The sequence below is a fragment of the Phoenix dactylifera genome, chromosome 18, assembly GCF_009389715.1.
Source record: "Phoenix dactylifera cultivar Barhee BC4 chromosome 18, palm_55x_up_171113_PBpolish2nd_filt_p, whole genome shotgun sequence".
NCBI lineage: Eukaryota > Viridiplantae > Streptophyta > Magnoliopsida > Arecales > Arecaceae > Phoenix > Phoenix dactylifera.
The window spans coordinates 242513-260176 of record NC_052409.1 but is presented as its reverse complement, the minus strand read 5'-3'; the positions used below and the strand labels follow the sequence as shown (position 1 = coordinate 260176).

Here is a 17664-nt window from a genome sequence, read left to right as displayed (position 1 = left end):
CAGAATTTATTTTCTTGAAAACGTTAAAATATTTGTGTGCAGATCTTACTACTTTCTTTCTGGCGTGTAACTCGGCAGGATTTTTATAGGATGGAGTCGAATTATTTCAGGGTTCAAATGAGATGATGGGGCATATGCTCTACTGTTCTGCATGAACTTTCTTAACAACAATATAGTGCTTGCACAAACAGTGGCAGATTCAGGTTACACTTTGTTTTTTAAGACGGTGTCGATATGCATACTGGTTTAACTACATAATACTATATAATTTTTTTGAAGGGAATGATACTATATAAATATACCCAGTAAATGGTGCTCTCGCAAACTGATGCATCGTGCTGCATTTTATTTGATCAGTATCAAGAGTACATCAAATAAATCAGCTTGTACGATCCCAGTCGAACGCTTTCTGAGGCAATCGATCGGCTCATTGGAAGTAATTGTTTCTGAATCTCGTTATATTTCGCGGTGTTTTTAGAGAGTGCGTTCTAGTCTTTTCTCTCCCAAAAGGACTGGAGTTGACTAAGATACTTTGACCTGCAAATTTAGATCAACTTGTCGAGTATATTTTAGGACAGGAGTCTAAGGAGCAACATGTTTGTTCCCACTTTTTCAGCAATGACATATTTTTCAAATAGTTCAAATCACAAGCTATTCGTTGGCAATTTGGATTTTTAATACTGAATTTATTAGTCAGAGTGGCGCATAACATCTTACTAGCAACAAGTATTCTCGCATGCTCCTGTTTCAATCTTGGCCTTCTTACTGGGCTTTGGGTCAATATCAAACCCCACTGGGCCCATCTTGATTGTTACGATTGGCTTGTGTTCCGTCCCAAAAAGATCAGTGCTGCGCGCATCTTTATCAGATATAAACCTTCTCTTCTTGGAATCTATCATAAAAATACCATCATACTTTTCTCAAAATAAAACAAGGATCCCATCATACATCAGAGGGATTGGGATAAATCTGTGACATGAAGATGGGGTATTAGAGTTCTGCTGCATCGGATTTTTTTATTTATTTATTGTGCGTTAAAGACACATTCTGAAGATTGCGGTGCAACTCAGCGACGTAGGTTCGACACCTCTAATCGCAAATTCCTAGCCAAGGCATCTTTGGAGCAAGGACAGCAGTTTGCTCAGAAACCTAGGAACCAGTTTTGCAGGTCAGGTCCTCTTGTCGTCCAGCATGGATGAAGAAAGCTGTGTATGACTGACAATCCGGTGTCAGAGATGTTTTAGAAGCCGAAAGGCGTTCTTTTGACTACAAACGTACGTGGGGAAGTTATTGTTGGGCTTGGAACGTTACCACCCGAACCCGTCGGTTCCCGCCGCTCTAGTTTCTGTGCTTTCTTTCTTTGCTTGCTTCCTCTCGGCGTCCAATTGATGCAGCGTCAGCAGCCATCGAATGCAATTACCGGGTAACGTGGTGCGATTCCAGAAGAGATCGGAGACCTCGCGGATATGGTTGGGCTGCAGTCGTCAAACAAAATGCTGTCCGGAGTCGCCCCTTCTTCTATAATTATTGGCAATTTGAGCAACTCGGACGTCAGCTCCATCTCGGGTCCGCAACCTCGGAAAAGGGAAATTTAGAAGACAAGCTTGCTCTACGACTCGACATAATTTCTTCTCTCCGATCTGCCGTAAGATTCCGACACCATCGAGCAACTTGACTGGCCTTTTTAATCCCAGCGTCGATGGAAATAGATTGTCGCTGGTCTTTTCCCCACCAGAAATCGGGAACCTGATCATAATCTAAAGGTTGTCGAATAGCTAAACCATTCCTCCGTCACTTCGTAATCTGCCTCAGCTGGTTAGCCTAAATATGTAATCAACTTCCAGTTCCAACCGCGCCAGAGATCGGACATCTTCGACGAGTCTCTTTTTTTTTCCCCGATGGAACGGCAAGTTTCCCCATCGAATCGGTCTTCGTGGCACTTCCTCTTCCACTCGGGTTCGGTGCATGTCCTTGGTCCGCGGGTGCATGCGAAGGCGGATTTCAACTGGTGTCCTAGTGGCAGATGATCAGACGGCTACGGAATTTGATTGGCTTCTTAGGGCGAAAGAAATAAGGGGGGAATTGCTGGGAACATGCCTAATCCTTTGATTCGGACCGCGCTTCTAGGAACATCCGGATATGATACGTTGCTCCGGGTAATTTATTCTGCATTCCAAGCAACTGTGTAACAAAAGCCAGCACAAGTATTTAAAGAAGTAACAGAGTTAAAAAATTCTGAAATATGATGAAGCATGTATAGATGCGCGCTAGGAGGCATTTGTTTTACTGCTGCTTTTTTTTGGGTACAATTCTACTGCTTTTCTGGAGTCAAGGTTAGGATCCAATTAAGAAGATGGCAACCGTATGGGAGGAATAGCTGGGAGCACCGGATAACTTTGCCCGGAGCAGAATTTCAATATCTGGCTTCTCAAAATTAGAAGACAAAAAATTATTTTTAAAACTCAAAAATGCCTCATCTTACCAAAAAAAAATAAATATTCCTACCATAAAGTTACCTTACCAAACTCTTCCGCTAGAAGATAACACCAATATCCAACTTCAACTAAAAAATAAATTCAAATATACCGAATCTGAAGCTCAAATTAATTTACTTAAAGTAGCACTAAAACTAGCAAAATTATATATCTATATATATAATGTTTTTGTGCCCGAAAATTGCAAGAATGCACGAAAAATGGAAAGGAATTCATTATTGGAGACGTGAAAGAATGCAAGATTAGAGGCAGAAATCTAGAAATTTAATTTGAGCAAGGGTAGGAAGGGAGAAAGAGGGAGGAATGGATACCGAACATAATCAATAGTTGTGTGTGTATATAAAGTATGGGCAGCTTTATGAAATCTGATCCGTTTCCTGATGTTGGACATTTTGCGGCATTAGCAACTTGAGCAGGTTAAAGATGGATCCGGAGAATAACAAAACCGGAGCTAGCTAGTGCAGATATATTATGTTTCAGGTGCTTGCTGCTGTCACCCTCTCAAGGTGCTGGAGTGCTGTTAAACACTTGTATAAACGGAAATGGCTCTCAGATGAACTATCAAGGAATTGAGCTTAAAACTTTTTCCCCTAGCATATAAGCAATAGACTAGACCTCGGAAGGAGAGTTGAGCTTAAAGCTCCTCTCAGCATACATACATGATATGGACAAGAACTCCTTTGGAGAGGGTTGCACCATGCTCAGCAAAATTACTTCTGGTTTGGTAACTTGAACCATTGCACGAACTCGCAATAGCAGCACATCCTGCATCTTGGTACCAAAAAGAGAGGCACCTTCTTTTTTTCCTTTCCTTTTCTTGCCTCACCTTCTTTTTTTTTTTTTGCCCCCTCTAGTGCCGAAGCCTAAGCGAGTATTCTGCCATTGATGCAGACACTTCGTTCCTCTTTCTGCTGTGACATTACCTCTTTCATCCGATCAGATCACCCTATGAAGATGCCTGTGTTTCCTTCGCTGCTTTGACAATCCCTCTAATTTTTCTGGGCCTTCCTCTAGTGACCGAGCGTGCAGGAACAACATCCACTGTAGCATCGAATGATGAGCTTGGCTCCAAGTCTGAAGCAGCCTCATCTGTAGCCGGCATGTCCCTCACATGATTAAGAAGCCGGCTCAAATGCCACTGAACATAATCGAAACGATCCTTTGTTATTGATGATTCCTGAATGATGATAGAAGCAAGGGACCTCAGTGCTTGCGAGCGATACTTATAGCCACTACTTTTTGGAAACAATGAACTTTCGCGACGCCATCGATGCAACAGATATTTCTCTGGAATAAGAAAACAATTCTTCAATGACAACACCCGAAGGGCGTGCCTGCACAATATTCCAGTGCACTCAAATCCTCTGCAAGTGCAACAGATATCTTCATTCAATGGGATGCAGCTTACCACGTGCCCTCCATCCGACTTCAAGTGGTGTCGAACAAGATAATTCTCTCTTGACGTCTCAAAAACTGCAAATTGTGTTGACAACATGATTTCCTTCTGAAACATCTCAAAAGCATAATGTGTAAGGATGGTTGATGCATGTTCTTCGATGGGCAAGCATGTCCTAATCTTGATATTCTGTTGACTTTGTTGTGTTGTTGCCTCTTCTCCTGCTTGATTTTGGAAATCAACTGCAACACCCACCTGCATGAAGCATTAAAGCACACATAGGTAATCGGACAAAACTGTCAAATTGCAAATGCAAAATAATAGTTCAGAAATATTGTATTACCTGCTCTACGATATCCTTAAGACGAGTTTGTGAGTTTAAGAATCCTCTGAAAAAAGACCTAATTGACATTGAATGACCAGTTGTCAATAATCCACCAAAAAACCAATTTCGCAAGTATGGAACTGCCCAATAGGACCGATGAGAAAAGAGTAGGGCTATATGCTTATTATCTGAGCCAAGTCCAAAATCAATAACCATCTGATTCCATTGATGCTCAAATTCCTCCTCAGTATCCAGATCATGTATTCTATAAAACTCAGACTTAAACTTCTCATATTGTGGACCCAGTGAGGCAGAAAACCAACTAGGTAGCTTGGACATTAAATGCCAAATAGAAAATGCATGCTTTGTGCTTGGTAACTCAACTGAAACAGCATCTTTCAGCCCCATATGAAAATCTGTTAATATTGTTTGCGGGAATTTCTTATCCATAAGCCGGAGAAATGCCTAAATAAACAGATAGTGGAAGTATCAGGAGGTGCACAAAAGATTACATGGTCATGTGAAACAAACATCCATAACTTCTCACACAAAAGAAAAGCAACACGTATAATGAGGGAGCAAAGCATGACAGACAAACCTGCAAGGCCCATTTGTATGAATCTGGCTTTTCGTCTAGCAGGACAACGCAACAAAAGAATATGGTATGCCCATGGTTATCCACACCAAACCATACCCCAGCAGGTCTGTCATATGAATGTAGATGATAAGTTGTGTCAAAAAACAGCACATCTCCAAACAATTTGTATGCACGAACCGATCCTGCATACGACCAAATAAGATGCTCGAGCTTATTATTTTCATACAATGTAAACTCATAACGGAAGTCAGGGTTCTTCTCTTTCATAGCCTTGCAAGCCTTAAGAAGTTCTGATCCTTCACTTTCTGGATTAATGCTCATAGAGGCCTGAAGGAAATTTTTCAAATCCTTCTCTGTAAACGTCAACTCACCTGGCCTCACTCCTTTTTCCATTTCCAGAGCCCTCATTATAAGATTGACATTGCAACCACCCTTTGCTAGCGCTAAGATACGCTCACGGTCAACTGCTGATATATAACGGTAGCCAGGGAAATATTGTGCATCATTGCTATCCAACAGCTCATGGTTATGCACATTATTAAAATTGACAACCACCCATCGAGTTACGCCTGCTGAGATGTTCTTCTTTATCACCATTTGAGCATCACATTTGCACCGTGATGGTTTCTTCTTTCTCTGGCGTTTTGCTTCCCCTGATTTTATAGGCAGAGGGGGGCCGGCACGATGGCAAACAAGTTCCCGCTTGTATACTCCCAATGGATGCTCTGGATTCCCCTTGGAGCGCTCTCGCCTGACCAGGAAACCATTACTCCGCGCAAAGCTGGTATAATACTCCAGGGCCTCATCATCACTCTGGAATGACTGTCCTACATATGGAGGTGCAACAATCTTGCTCGCACCTAAAGAAGTTTGGGGTGTTCCACGTGAAAGGTTCGGCTCCGTCAGTCCCATTGGTTCCACTAATTCATCTTCCTCATAACTATCAGCATCAAGATAACATTGATCATCCCCACATGGGCATCGCTGCTTGTGGGTCCAGTGGGCTTTCATTATTTTCCACTTAACGGTGTAATTTTACCAACTAGTGATAACTTCTGGAGTTAAAACAAGGAAAATACAGAAACGTGTTAATTTGAGGAAGGGAACAAGAAGAATGCAGAAATGAAATGCTAACAATTGCACATAGATGTCGGAACTGGACTAGATGCAAACTTTTTTAAGTCTATCACCAGCCATAAAACACCGAACAAATTCATGTTTTCGTGATCATGCTCATCTGCTTTACCTCCATACTACCGCTATAGAGTAAAAGAAAGAATGCTATGAAGAAAACATGGTGAGAATAAGGACCTAAGTCATTTGAGACGCAGTACAAAATGCATGAAATTGCTAGAAATAAATATTCAAGATGAACTTGGTGAGGTTTTCTTCGGAACATAGATAAACTTGGTGCTTGCCCAAGATTCATATTGGAACATAATCCGAAATTCATAAAAAAAAATTATAATGGGAGCACGGCAAACTGACTTGTTATATGAAGGAAACTTAGGGTCCAATACCGAATCAGAAATCATCCCCAACATCAACCGAAAGAGACCAATATTTATAATTTTCGCAATGCCAGTTTCCCGTCCCTACCGATCTGGTACTGGTTGCATTGTTTCTCTTGCGTTTTCCAGTCGTTCTTGTCATTCCTTCTTCTTGCTCTTCTTCGTCTTTTAAAGTTGCATTCAAGATTCGATAGAAGTTGAAAGAGAAAAAAAAAAGGAAAGAAGGGAAAAATTTCCCGTTGTACAACTCGGCCGATCTGGATCGGCCGTCGAAGACGAATCAGAGCAATACAAGAACCAATATATCTACCTCGAATTAAGAAAACCATCACCAAGCATAAAAGAAGCTCCTTTTTTTGTGTTATTGCGAAAGAACAGTAAGAATCCACGAAATAATATACAGAGTCTAATCATCCAAGGCGGCGGAATCATCAGACGTCAAGAACGCATCTAACAGAACTAAGCATGGAAGCAGAAAAAGACGAAACCCTAGATAGTTGAGGAAGAGAGAAAGAGAGGAAAGGATACCGAAGTAGAGGTCGTAGACGCCTGTTCCCATGGTGATGATGGTGATGTTGTAGGGCAAGGGATGGATCTTTTCAAGTTATCCTTCCTCTATTCCTCCGCTTCTCCGATCTAAATCCGATTCGTCCTCTCTTATCGATCGAGAGAGGGAGGGAGAGGTGAATGGGATTGCGAACGGAGAGGGCGAAGAATGATATTTAGGGAGGAAGAAGGGAATACGATCCAGCGATCAAAATAGGAGGGGGGAGTGCTTCGGATTTTTCTTTTTTCTTCTAATTTTGGTAGGGAGAGAGAGGCCGGAAGAAAAGAACTCACGGAGTAACAAGAGGGCCGCGCTAACGAGCGTTTGGGGCTACCGAGGGAGAGATGGGACTCAGCGGAGGCGGTTGGACGGATTCTACGTGATAGGCCGCGAGTGGTAGACCATCCATTTTCAGAGGACTAAAAAAAAAAAAAAAAAAAAAAAAAAAAAAAAAAAAAAAAAAAAAAAAAAAAAAAAAAGGCATGGTGTCTTTCATACTGTGCATTATAGAAAAGCGAACAAAACTGTAGATTGAGCCATCTTCTTTGCTGCTCATCATTTTGAAATTTTTTTCTAAAATCATCTGCTTCTCTCCACCACACGTCGCCGCTGTGAGGCCCAGCTTCATTGGGCCAGGCTGTTGGCTCGGCCCGGCCCGTTGCCTAAATAGAGGCCCGAAGGCCTGTTTCGAATCAAAAATATGGTAGAGCCCTGGTAGAACTCGGCAGATAAGAAAGAGTCCATCTCCACCCCGAGCTCCATCGGAGGTTAGGATAACCCTAGCCTCCACTTCTATTTAAAGCCCTCATAATTCCTAGTTCTTCCTCACCGAAGATCGTCGTTAGCCGTCGTCGTTTTTCTTCTTTTTCCTCCCTTGATTGCCAATGGCATAAACTCCTTGTTCTTGCTTAAAAAAGTAGCCAAGCTATGCCGGAATCACAGGTATGAGCTTTGATCTTCTTCTCCTTTGTTTCCTCGTTCACCAGCCTCATCGTTAGCCAAGTTTTCGTTAAAAAAAAATCTATGAAAGAAGGGGTTCCGTTTATCCCCTATTTTTCCATCGCTTCTTTCCCTATTTTGGCCATCAACGTCACCGCCTCTTGACACCGGACCTCTGTTCAAGTTTCTCAACCTTCCATGGACCATTCACGAGGAAGCCATGGCTGCCGGTGAGCGGCCAACAGCCAAAAATGAGGAAGAAGCTCTAATTTTTCTATTTTTCAAGCTTGCCTCTTGTTTTCTCGCCGGCCAATTATTGTTGTTGGTTGTCCACCACTGTCGGCCGCTCTTCGCTGCTTGCACTGCCGCTGATTGTCCACCATTGTTGGCTGCCTACTGCCACCTTGTCGGACCACTATGACCAAGCTGTAGTCTCACCCCTTTCTTCCCCTGTTTTGCTAGGAAAGAAGAGAGAAGAAGGAGGAGGAGGAGACTCGTTCTTCTCTTCTCTCTTCTATCCCTTCTATTTCTCTCTATTTCTCTCTCTAACCATGCCTAGGGATCCTCGTTTAAGATCCCATCTTCTTTTTGTTCGGATCCCAATTTACTCCAATGTGGAGACCTAGAATCACCTCGATACCTAGGTGATAGGCCGGCTAGTTATCTCGACCCTTGTCAGATCTCTTTAGAATTCGGTCAATATTGACCTTCATTGAGTCACTTAAATCATGTTTAATTTTGACCAATTCAGTTCATCTTGTTCAGACCAACCCATGCAGTCGGGTACTGCTGCCCGATCGACCTTATCTTTTCTTCATTTTGATTTGGGCATGAGGTCGTATCTCTAATAATATCTTAATTTTTAACTTTGCTTGGCTTTTAAAATAATAATAAAATTAATTGTATTTAAATGATATTAAAGCAGACGAATTTGACTCGTCTAATTAAAGCGAGATTTTGAAGCGAGAAAAGGTAAGTAACCTAGTGCTTCAAAGTATATTTTTAAAACTTTGGTAAAGTAATAATTAGATTATTATATTTGATTGTGAGATTTAATTTATACATGATTAAATGGGTTAGGCATGTTATTACAGAAATAACTATTTGAAAGTATATTATGTATTATGTTATTTTTGTAAGATGAAATTTGGAAAATATGATCGGAGAAATTATGAAATTTATTTGATATATATATATATATATATATATATATATATATGTAGTCTCAGCATAACTATGATTTGACTCCACCAATTAAAATTATTCATTAACCTTGTCGACTTGCAATCTAAGAAATCGATTTCGTCACCAAGCCACCGATGATTAGATTAGTAGTATATGTTATTTGGTACTTTGTGTGTCTTGTATCTATTATTTAATTTATGCCACTGGGTTATGTAGCCATTGCTTAATGTCGGATCTTTACTGTCAGTTTACAAAAGGGATATTTATATTATTCAAAATTTAATTTATTTTCGGTCAGCATCATGCTTTTTAATTATTTATTTATTTAGCATTCTTAGAATCCACTTTGTGGTGTTATGTTGCTTATTGAGCTAGCATAGCTTATTATTTTTTTAAATTATTTTTTAGATTCCAAATCATGATTGCTCGGGACTTAGAGGAGTGCGCTAGATCTTCTGAGGATAATCATACTTATTGAAGTTCTAGTTTAGACTATTTAGGCTAGTTTAGTTTAAATATTTTATTTGAATCGAATCATAATAATTAGCTACAATAATCAGGCTTATCAAATAATTGATTTTGAGAATTATTTGTTTAGATCTTGATTTAAATTGATCGAAGAATTATCATTATTATTTTGAGATTATATGATTTGATTAGTAGCCTTGCATGCTTGTAAGGTCCATCCTATAGGTATGTGGCATCTGTTATGCTTCGAGTCCGGGGTGTCGCAGTTGCCCCTCTTCACCTCCTGCCACACATTGCTGCCCCCGTCCACCTCCCGCAAGTACTACAACAGCATCCTCACTGGTGCTAATCTCTCCACTGTCACTATGGACGGCTTCTCCTTCTTCGCCATGCTCTCCATGGTTAAAGGCATCGGCACCTCCACTCCCTCTCCCTCCTCTAGAAGATTCTCCTCTCATCCGCTTCCTCCTTCGCTACCTCCGCTTTTCTTCCCCTCCCTCTTCGCCAACACCGACGTCTCCAGAAAGAATAAGGCTTCGGAATTTTTTTGCCCTTTTGAAAAAAATAAAAAAATGGGGTTGGCAATAGAAATGGTCGAGCCAGCCTGCTCCTAATTTGTTAGGTAGAAAATATCCTATTCGAACGATTCAAATATCTCCTAATTTTTTTATAAAATATTATAAAAAAATAAAATTTTTAAAAATAAATAATAATCATGCAAAATTTTTTGAACTATTTGAAAATTTTCAATTTTCTCCTAAAACTTTAATTTACTGCAATTATGCCATCGATTTTTTAAATTAATTCAATTTGAACCCTAATTATAAATTTCATATGGCTATCGTGATGGAGTTGTGTCCAACTTATATGGTAGAAGAGGATGATATAGACATGGTTTTGTGCCCTATTTTCATCCTTTTTTTGTTGGGGGTCTTGAACTCCAATTTCCGTCCAAATCTCTTATCTCCCTCTCGACAACTAAACAGCGGCAACGATCGTGAGAGTGGTGGTTGTCCCTTCGGCGAGAGGCAGCAGTGTGCATAGCAACCGGTCTTCCAATTTTTTGATCACGGATTCCTCACTCTATAGGAAAAAATAAGAAAGAAATGACTCAACATCAAATATTACTAATAATTTTGAGTGGAAAGTGGGGACTCATATGAAGACCTTCCAATGCTCCTAGTTGCCATCTCTTCCAACTCTACGCTATCTCTATCTCTTTCTCACACTTGCTACATGCCTAGCAACCAAAGCCAATCTCTAATTGCTGGATAGGAAGGAGGGATGGATTTAGAAAAGTGAAATCCTAACCAGAGAGAAGAGAAAAGATGGAAGGAGGACTATAAGATTTTCTTTCTACATCATCCTCTTCTGCTATATAAGCAGGTCACACAACATCACATAACACTTTGGTCATGGCAGCTAGATTGAATTTATGGTCTAGGTCCGAATTGAACGAATTTAAAAGATTGATGGTCTGACCACACTAAATTAAAGTTTAGAAGGAAATCAAAAATCTCCAAATTGTTTATTTTTTTTGTGTGATTATTTATAAATATAATGGGCAGGTTGCTTCAAAAATAAAAAATAAAAAAGGGTCCATCCTCTGGAAGCTAATGCTGGAGCGGTTCATGTCATTCGCCATGATTGAAGCACAAGAGATTTTGGAATTTGACAATTCACTGCAGTCGTTCATGTGAGATACCCTACCAGGAGCGGTGGAAATTTTGGGATTTGATAATCCACTATCCAACGATCGATATTCCTCCTATCTCTCACCCCTTTCTCTCGCCTCCTATCCAACGTAGGGGAGAGTTTGAAAACAAGAGGGTGCTCGCAAGTTCATACTCGCGTCACAATAATTTTTAGGCCGAATTCAAGGAAACCACTCTCGGAATGAAAAAGGAAAAATTGACAGCTCCGATAGTCATCCAAATACCAGCCGAACCCAATAATTGCGGTAGTTGCAACGACTCCAACACGAGCACTGGATACATTAAATATGATTTTTTTACTTCGACCTTTCAAAGGCAACCACCGACCAAGCAAGCACGAGTTGGGGAAAAAATGATCGGAGAATTAATGGTCACCAAATGCGGGCATAGAAAATAGTATCCGCACACTGAACGCCACGTGAACTTCAAACCGACGGCCCTCAAGAGTACCTGATGCAGTGTGCTTCAGCCCGAAGACCAAAGCACGAGTGAAGATCTCTATTATGAAAGATCCTAGGGATAGGTGAGCAGAGAGAAGTATTAAGGTACCTGGGATCTCGATCCTAGGACAGCGAATTTGCAGCAGGAATTGCTCCTCTATCGAGCTCAACATCAGACACATGATAGAATGTTGGCATATGCACTCACTTTTCATAATGGATAGGGTTATCTTGGCGCGGTCAGTACTATTCTCGATCCTGGTTTACCTACTATCCAATTCTATACTTCCAGTGGCACACCTTGAGCAGATTTTTAGAAATTTGGCATCTATTTGATATTCTGGGAGGTTATGTGTTAGCCGATCAGGACTGGCAGATTGGGGGTGCCATCCTTAGTTGCAATGAGGGAGGCTTTTGTTGCGAGACATGTTGCTAGATTTTTGCTGGAGCCGGATAGCATATGGTCCTCACTGCTGATGGCCAAGTATGAGGTCATTTCGGAGATGGTGAGCACACGGTTTCGACGCCACAGTTCACCTATTTGGAGGGAGATTTCTGCCAGAACTCCACTAGTGCTCTCGACAATCAAATGGGCCATCGGCGATGGACGGTTCGTTGATGTGCTTGAAGATAGGTGGGTGACGGAGATGCCGATTTGCTGATTGCTGACCATGGTGGACACAGCCAGGTTAGCTGGACTTAGGGTTAGTGACCTGCTTGTTCCTGATGAGGGTTGATGGAGGGAGGGACTAATTCGGGAGGCTTTCGGGGAGCTTTTGGTGAAGTGGATTCTGGCCATTCCTATTCCGTCCTGTGGGGAGTCAGACAGATTGGTATGGATGTCGACTAGGCGATCTAGGGTGCGTGCCAGGAACCTTCATGCGCTGATCAGTCGGGAGCCTGCTCGGTAGATCGATGGAGGTTGGATTTGGAGGATGCGGATCCATCCGCAGGTGGCACTGTTCATATGGAAGGTGGTGTGGAGCTGTGTACCGACCAGGAGGATGTTAGCCAAACGAGGTGTACGGATCTCTTCGTTTTGTGATATGTGCATGCCCGGACGCTGAGGAGACCATTATTCATGTTATCCTCAGGTGCCCCAGGACAGCTCAGATTTGGAAGTGCTCTCCCTCTCCTCCCCCATAGGCTTTGAAGTCAATAAATGACCTACTACACCATTTAAGGGACTCCATGAGGAGACCTGCTCTGTCGAGGAGGGGATCATGAGGGCATATCTGGCTTATCATATTTGGTTAGATAGGAACGCCCGTGTCTTCGAGGGCAATAGATCAGCGTCGAGGACGGTGGTGGACAGGGCCTTTCGTCATGCTGCGGAGATTACTATGGCTACCGCGTCGAGATCCTCTGGGATGGCCAGGAACATATGGGATACCCGTTTCGTTGTCATAGCGCCTAGGTTTACCCTTTTTTTATGGGTACCCCCAACTCTTGGTCATCTCAAAGTTAATTTCAATGGTGGCATGTTAGCGGATGGTTTGTATGGAGGAGTGGAATTTGTGATTAGAGACCATTATGGTATACTGGTAGTAGCAGGGGGTCGGCACACCCTTGGTCTGACCATCATTGAGGCAGAGCTTAGGGCAGTTTGGAAGGGCATCTCCTATGCGAGGAGAGTTCTCAGAGCATATCGGGTACACCTTGAAGGGGATTCCTCCACGGTGATTGACTAAATACAGAGAGTGGACCATTTCGGGGATGGTGACCCGTTAATTGGTGAAACTGATAGACTGGTCAGGAAGATAGAATACTTCCAGGCAGCATATGTGTTTCGGAAGGCAAATAGAGCTGCTGATTGTGTTGCTTTCTTCGTGGCTCGGCACTCCGGTAAATTTATCTGAACGAAAACGGTTGATATCTCTTCTAGATGAATGGTGGATTTATGCTGGACCTGCTGCTAACAGCTCAAAGGCGCCTTAGCTTGTATCCACCAACCCCATTACTCAGAATAAAGCACGATTTTGATGTAAGGATTTATTTTTTATTTAATTTTAGGTCTGCATGGAGCATCGAAGCGATATATTAATGCTCTAGATCGAAACTAAGTTGGTCGAGCTTATCAATAGGACTACATTATGCATGCTGCCATATGTGGTGACTACTCTCATTTGAACTTGTCGATCGACACACGCAAGTATCCTGCATAAGCATGCCTATATATATACACGTATAATTTTGCTATTTAACTATTAAAAAAATCTGACTGGACTTGGCTTAGCCAATTACACCGCTCTCGAAATGAAAGATTTCGAGAGTGCAAATTTCAGATGGAGGCATTCCCACCACAACTTTAATTTATACGGACCACAGTCTTTCCGGGCTTCGCCTTTAGCTTGAACGCAGTAGTCGATGTTAAGATTTCCACCACAAGCTTTAAAAGAAGGGTGTAAGAAATATATATGGCCATAAATTGTCCAACAATGCTCCTCCAAAACAAACAAACAAAAAAATGAAGGACTTTGGAAAGTCATTTTGACCGTGGAGAAACAAAAACAATACGATCAGTTTTAGCTGGAGACATTAAGGAATCCTAACTGAGTGATCATGCAAACCTAATAACAAAAATTTTACCAGCTGCTGTGACCGGCTGGCACTTGATGCAAGACTCTCGCGTTAAAATACGATATGTGTCTTCTTCGATTGACGTTTTAGTACGTTCAGTCTAGCATGTGTCGGGGTAAAAAAAAAAAATAACATTCAACCGATCGAGGGAAGTCATGTTGATGTTGATTTTTTTGTATGCTTCTTTTTGAGAATAACGACGGGCGGCCTGCTGTTGATCATAGAAGTATATAGGTGGAATCCCATGCTGCATAACATCAAATGAGATGACATGGAATCTCTCTATCTCTACGTATACGGGGTTATATATATATATATATATATATATATATACCGTGGTGGCGTGCGTATCCATGGCGTTGGATAAAAAAGAGCCCGTGGTGGTGGCGCCACTTCTGCTTCCGGTTCTTGCCCATGGGATGATGGTGGACCCCTTCCATATACATACATACATACATGTTCCTTCCTCCATGCATGTGACTCTTCTGAACTGGCAGCGCAGAAAACTACCAGATGAAGAGCAGATGGCAGCAACATGCGACATCATGCTGGTGGCCCTCGCCAGGTAGCCATCCTGTGACGGACCCTATGTACGAAGTAAGGACAAATAAATAGTTTTGACGATGCACCTCCGATGCCATGTACCCACTGGAACCTGGCCGGCTCGATGATACATGTTCGCCCCAACTTGGTTAATTTACACGTCCCCGCTAATTAAGTGGACCCGACCATTAATGGACTTGAATGCAGCCCGCTCTCTCTAATCCGTATGAGGCCAGGTTCCCTGAGCTAGGTCTCATGCTTGGGTCCACCCACCATTCATTCCAAATCAATGCTAAGAACAATTTTATGCATGCAAAGGTACGTCTTGCCTTGTCCCATCCTTGAGCTGTAATGATGTACCAGCAAAAACTTGGAACGAAAACTGATCATGTCAGCAATTTTCAAACGTTTCCAAATCCGAGGCAGGATGCAATGTATGGGAGCCACATGATTCTGCTCAACCAGTCTGCGTGACTGCAATGCATGGTTATCCGGGATTAGGATGAGGTAATTAACAGTTACGTCGCAATCCTTGACTTGTCTGCGGCAGGAACCATACGGTACTCCTTGAGAGTTTCAGCTAGCCAAAGCTGATTTGCTGCATTCATTTGTTTTTTTTTTCTAAAATGGAGAAGAAACAAAGACTTAATGCATCTGTTGTAGACTTAATTAATTACCATACACCATCATCCAAGGTTAGCCAATTTTATCCTTTACTAGCTAGCTAGCTAGCTAGATACCCTTGGACCATAGTATGGGCCGTGCTCGACTGGTACGAAAATATATGGGAGAACAAACTTTTTAAGAATATATCAAGGCTGGCACCCAGAAAGTTTTGTTGTAGATGAAACTACCGGCCAAGCAACCAGCCCGAGCAGGCTTTTTAACATTGACAGGACAATGATTCATCTGACTTCATGTTATGGCTGGGCATTTTTACCGCTAGAGTTTCCCAGCGGTGGAAAAGATCTGTCCAGCTTTTAACCGGCCTGCAAGGCTAGAGATACGTTTGATTGCAATGGATCAAGTTTGGTCCTGCGAACTCCAATTCTTGTCCTCATGCTGCCAGGATGGCGAGGACGACCAACTCCGCATTGTTGGCCAACTCGCCACGCTGGGTGACGTCGCGTTGACAAGGAAAAGAATGCTGCAGGGTTCCGGGTTGAATCAAATCAGAACTGCCGGGCCTTAATTCCCTGGCCAATAATATGCTGCGAGGCACGTGAAGTGGGGCTTCGGCACTGTCCCACGCACAGAAGTCAGATGCCGCATGCTTCTTTCTTCTTTTTTTTGTCTCTTTTAAGAAGAAGAAATTTCTCCTTGCGGGCTTTAGGTAAACCAACACTTGAGAATCTCTTTTTAGATGGATGCAATTAAATTAACCAAATCAATGGGCCAATGGATGCCCTCTTCCAATCTTTGTCCAGAGAAAAGCAGAAAGTCAAATGAAGAGCATAATTTACTAGTCCTGTAAAATTCATAATCCAATGTCAGCATCCCATGATCCTCGAGGAGACTAAAAAATTATTAAGATAAAGTAATAAGATACATTGAACGTCGCAATTGATGTACATAATATTCTATTTACCCCGCTTCAGGGCTGTATAACAATACAAATGTTGGATTACTGTGAAATGTGGAACATCCTTAATTTAATACTGCTAGCTGGCTTACAACTTTCTTTATCCCCTTGAACTAGTTGGTGGCCTAAATATAAAAGGTAAGATTTGGTGAGTCAAATAGAATGCAGTTATACCGCAGAAAAGATTCTATGCAAATATTGCCCTTATTTTCTTCGGAAAGCGCGAACCCTATAATAAATATGGCAGCACTTTGGCAGCAGCTCTTGCAATAAACTCGTCGACATGCCATTCTGATTCAACGATACTTATGTGATATTATATTATTCATGATCAAATAAGAGTGTTCACCGGTGGTGAAAGGAGAACGATCGCATGATGCAAGTAAAGTATCAAATGCTCTGCTAACACCAACCTGCAATGCATCAACTGGATTCATATATATATATACACCAGATGATCTATTAACATGAGACAAGAAAGATGCATATTATGATCAATTTATATCTACCACTCATTGACGATTATGTGCGGGACCACTATTAACATGAGACAAGAAAGATGCACATTATGATCAATTTATATCTACCACTTATTGATGATTATGTGCGGGACCACTTAGCTTCTAATTCAACTTAGGCTAAAGCTGCAGAGTTTTCTGGATTTTGAATGCCGGCTTAGATTACAATGGACAAACCATTGCATGTAGGAGTGGATAGTGGGGATGATTAGCAATCAAAAGTCGCCAATGACTCCCCACAAAAAAAAAAAAAAAAAAAAAGAAAAAAGAAAAAGAGGATTCTTCATTCTTGCAGGGAGATGATTCATTGTCTACTTGCATCTCTAAGATAAAAAGATGATGAGATCCCGACTTGCTTTGATTTCTCAGGCTTCTTTCATTTTGTTACTTTTGGAGGTGAGGGGGAGGCAAAGCCGGCTTTCCCATTTTATTAAGAATAAATTATGTACAAGAAAGGGCAGGGAATATACAAAGGTGAGCAAACGAAAAAGGAATTGCAATAAAGTAGAAGCAGAGGAAGGTGATGCAACAGAAATTAGGTCATCCAGAATTTTCTTTGGCGTAAAATGCTGGCCGGTTGGATGCTTTCAACATCGAAACAATCCTATAATGCAAGTTTCCAATCTAATCATGGACCGCCCATCCATTTCCAACCTCCATCATGTCCAGACAACTGAAGCGTCGCGGCAAGTAACGGTACCATCTTGGATGAATCACATCATATACCGATTTACTCCTGGCTCAAATGAGCTGTCTCGCTAACTGGCGAAGCAGACAGGTGCTTTCATAAAAAAAAAAAGCAGACAGGTGATGCGCTGGCCG

At 41.7% G+C, this 17664-nt stretch overlaps 1 protein-coding gene across 1 annotated transcript; it reads right to left on the bottom strand.

Moving 5' to 3' along the window:
- Positions 1 to 2780: 2780 nt before the first annotated feature.
- LOC103719888 (protein FAR1-RELATED SEQUENCE 11-like) lies at positions 2781 to 7247 on the bottom strand. The gene is made up of 4 exons (XM_008809365.4): positions 6854 to 7247; positions 4815 to 5869; positions 4235 to 4681; positions 2781 to 4146 (listed from the first exon to the last, which is right to left on the bottom strand). The coding sequence occupies exons 2-4, from the start codon at positions 5823 to 5825 to the stop codon at positions 3442 to 3444; spliced, it is 2163 nt and encodes a 720-aa protein (XP_008807587.2). The 5' UTR covers positions 5826 to 5869; positions 6854 to 7247; the 3' UTR covers positions 2781 to 3441.
- Between the last annotated feature and the right edge of the window lie 10417 nt (positions 7248 to 17664).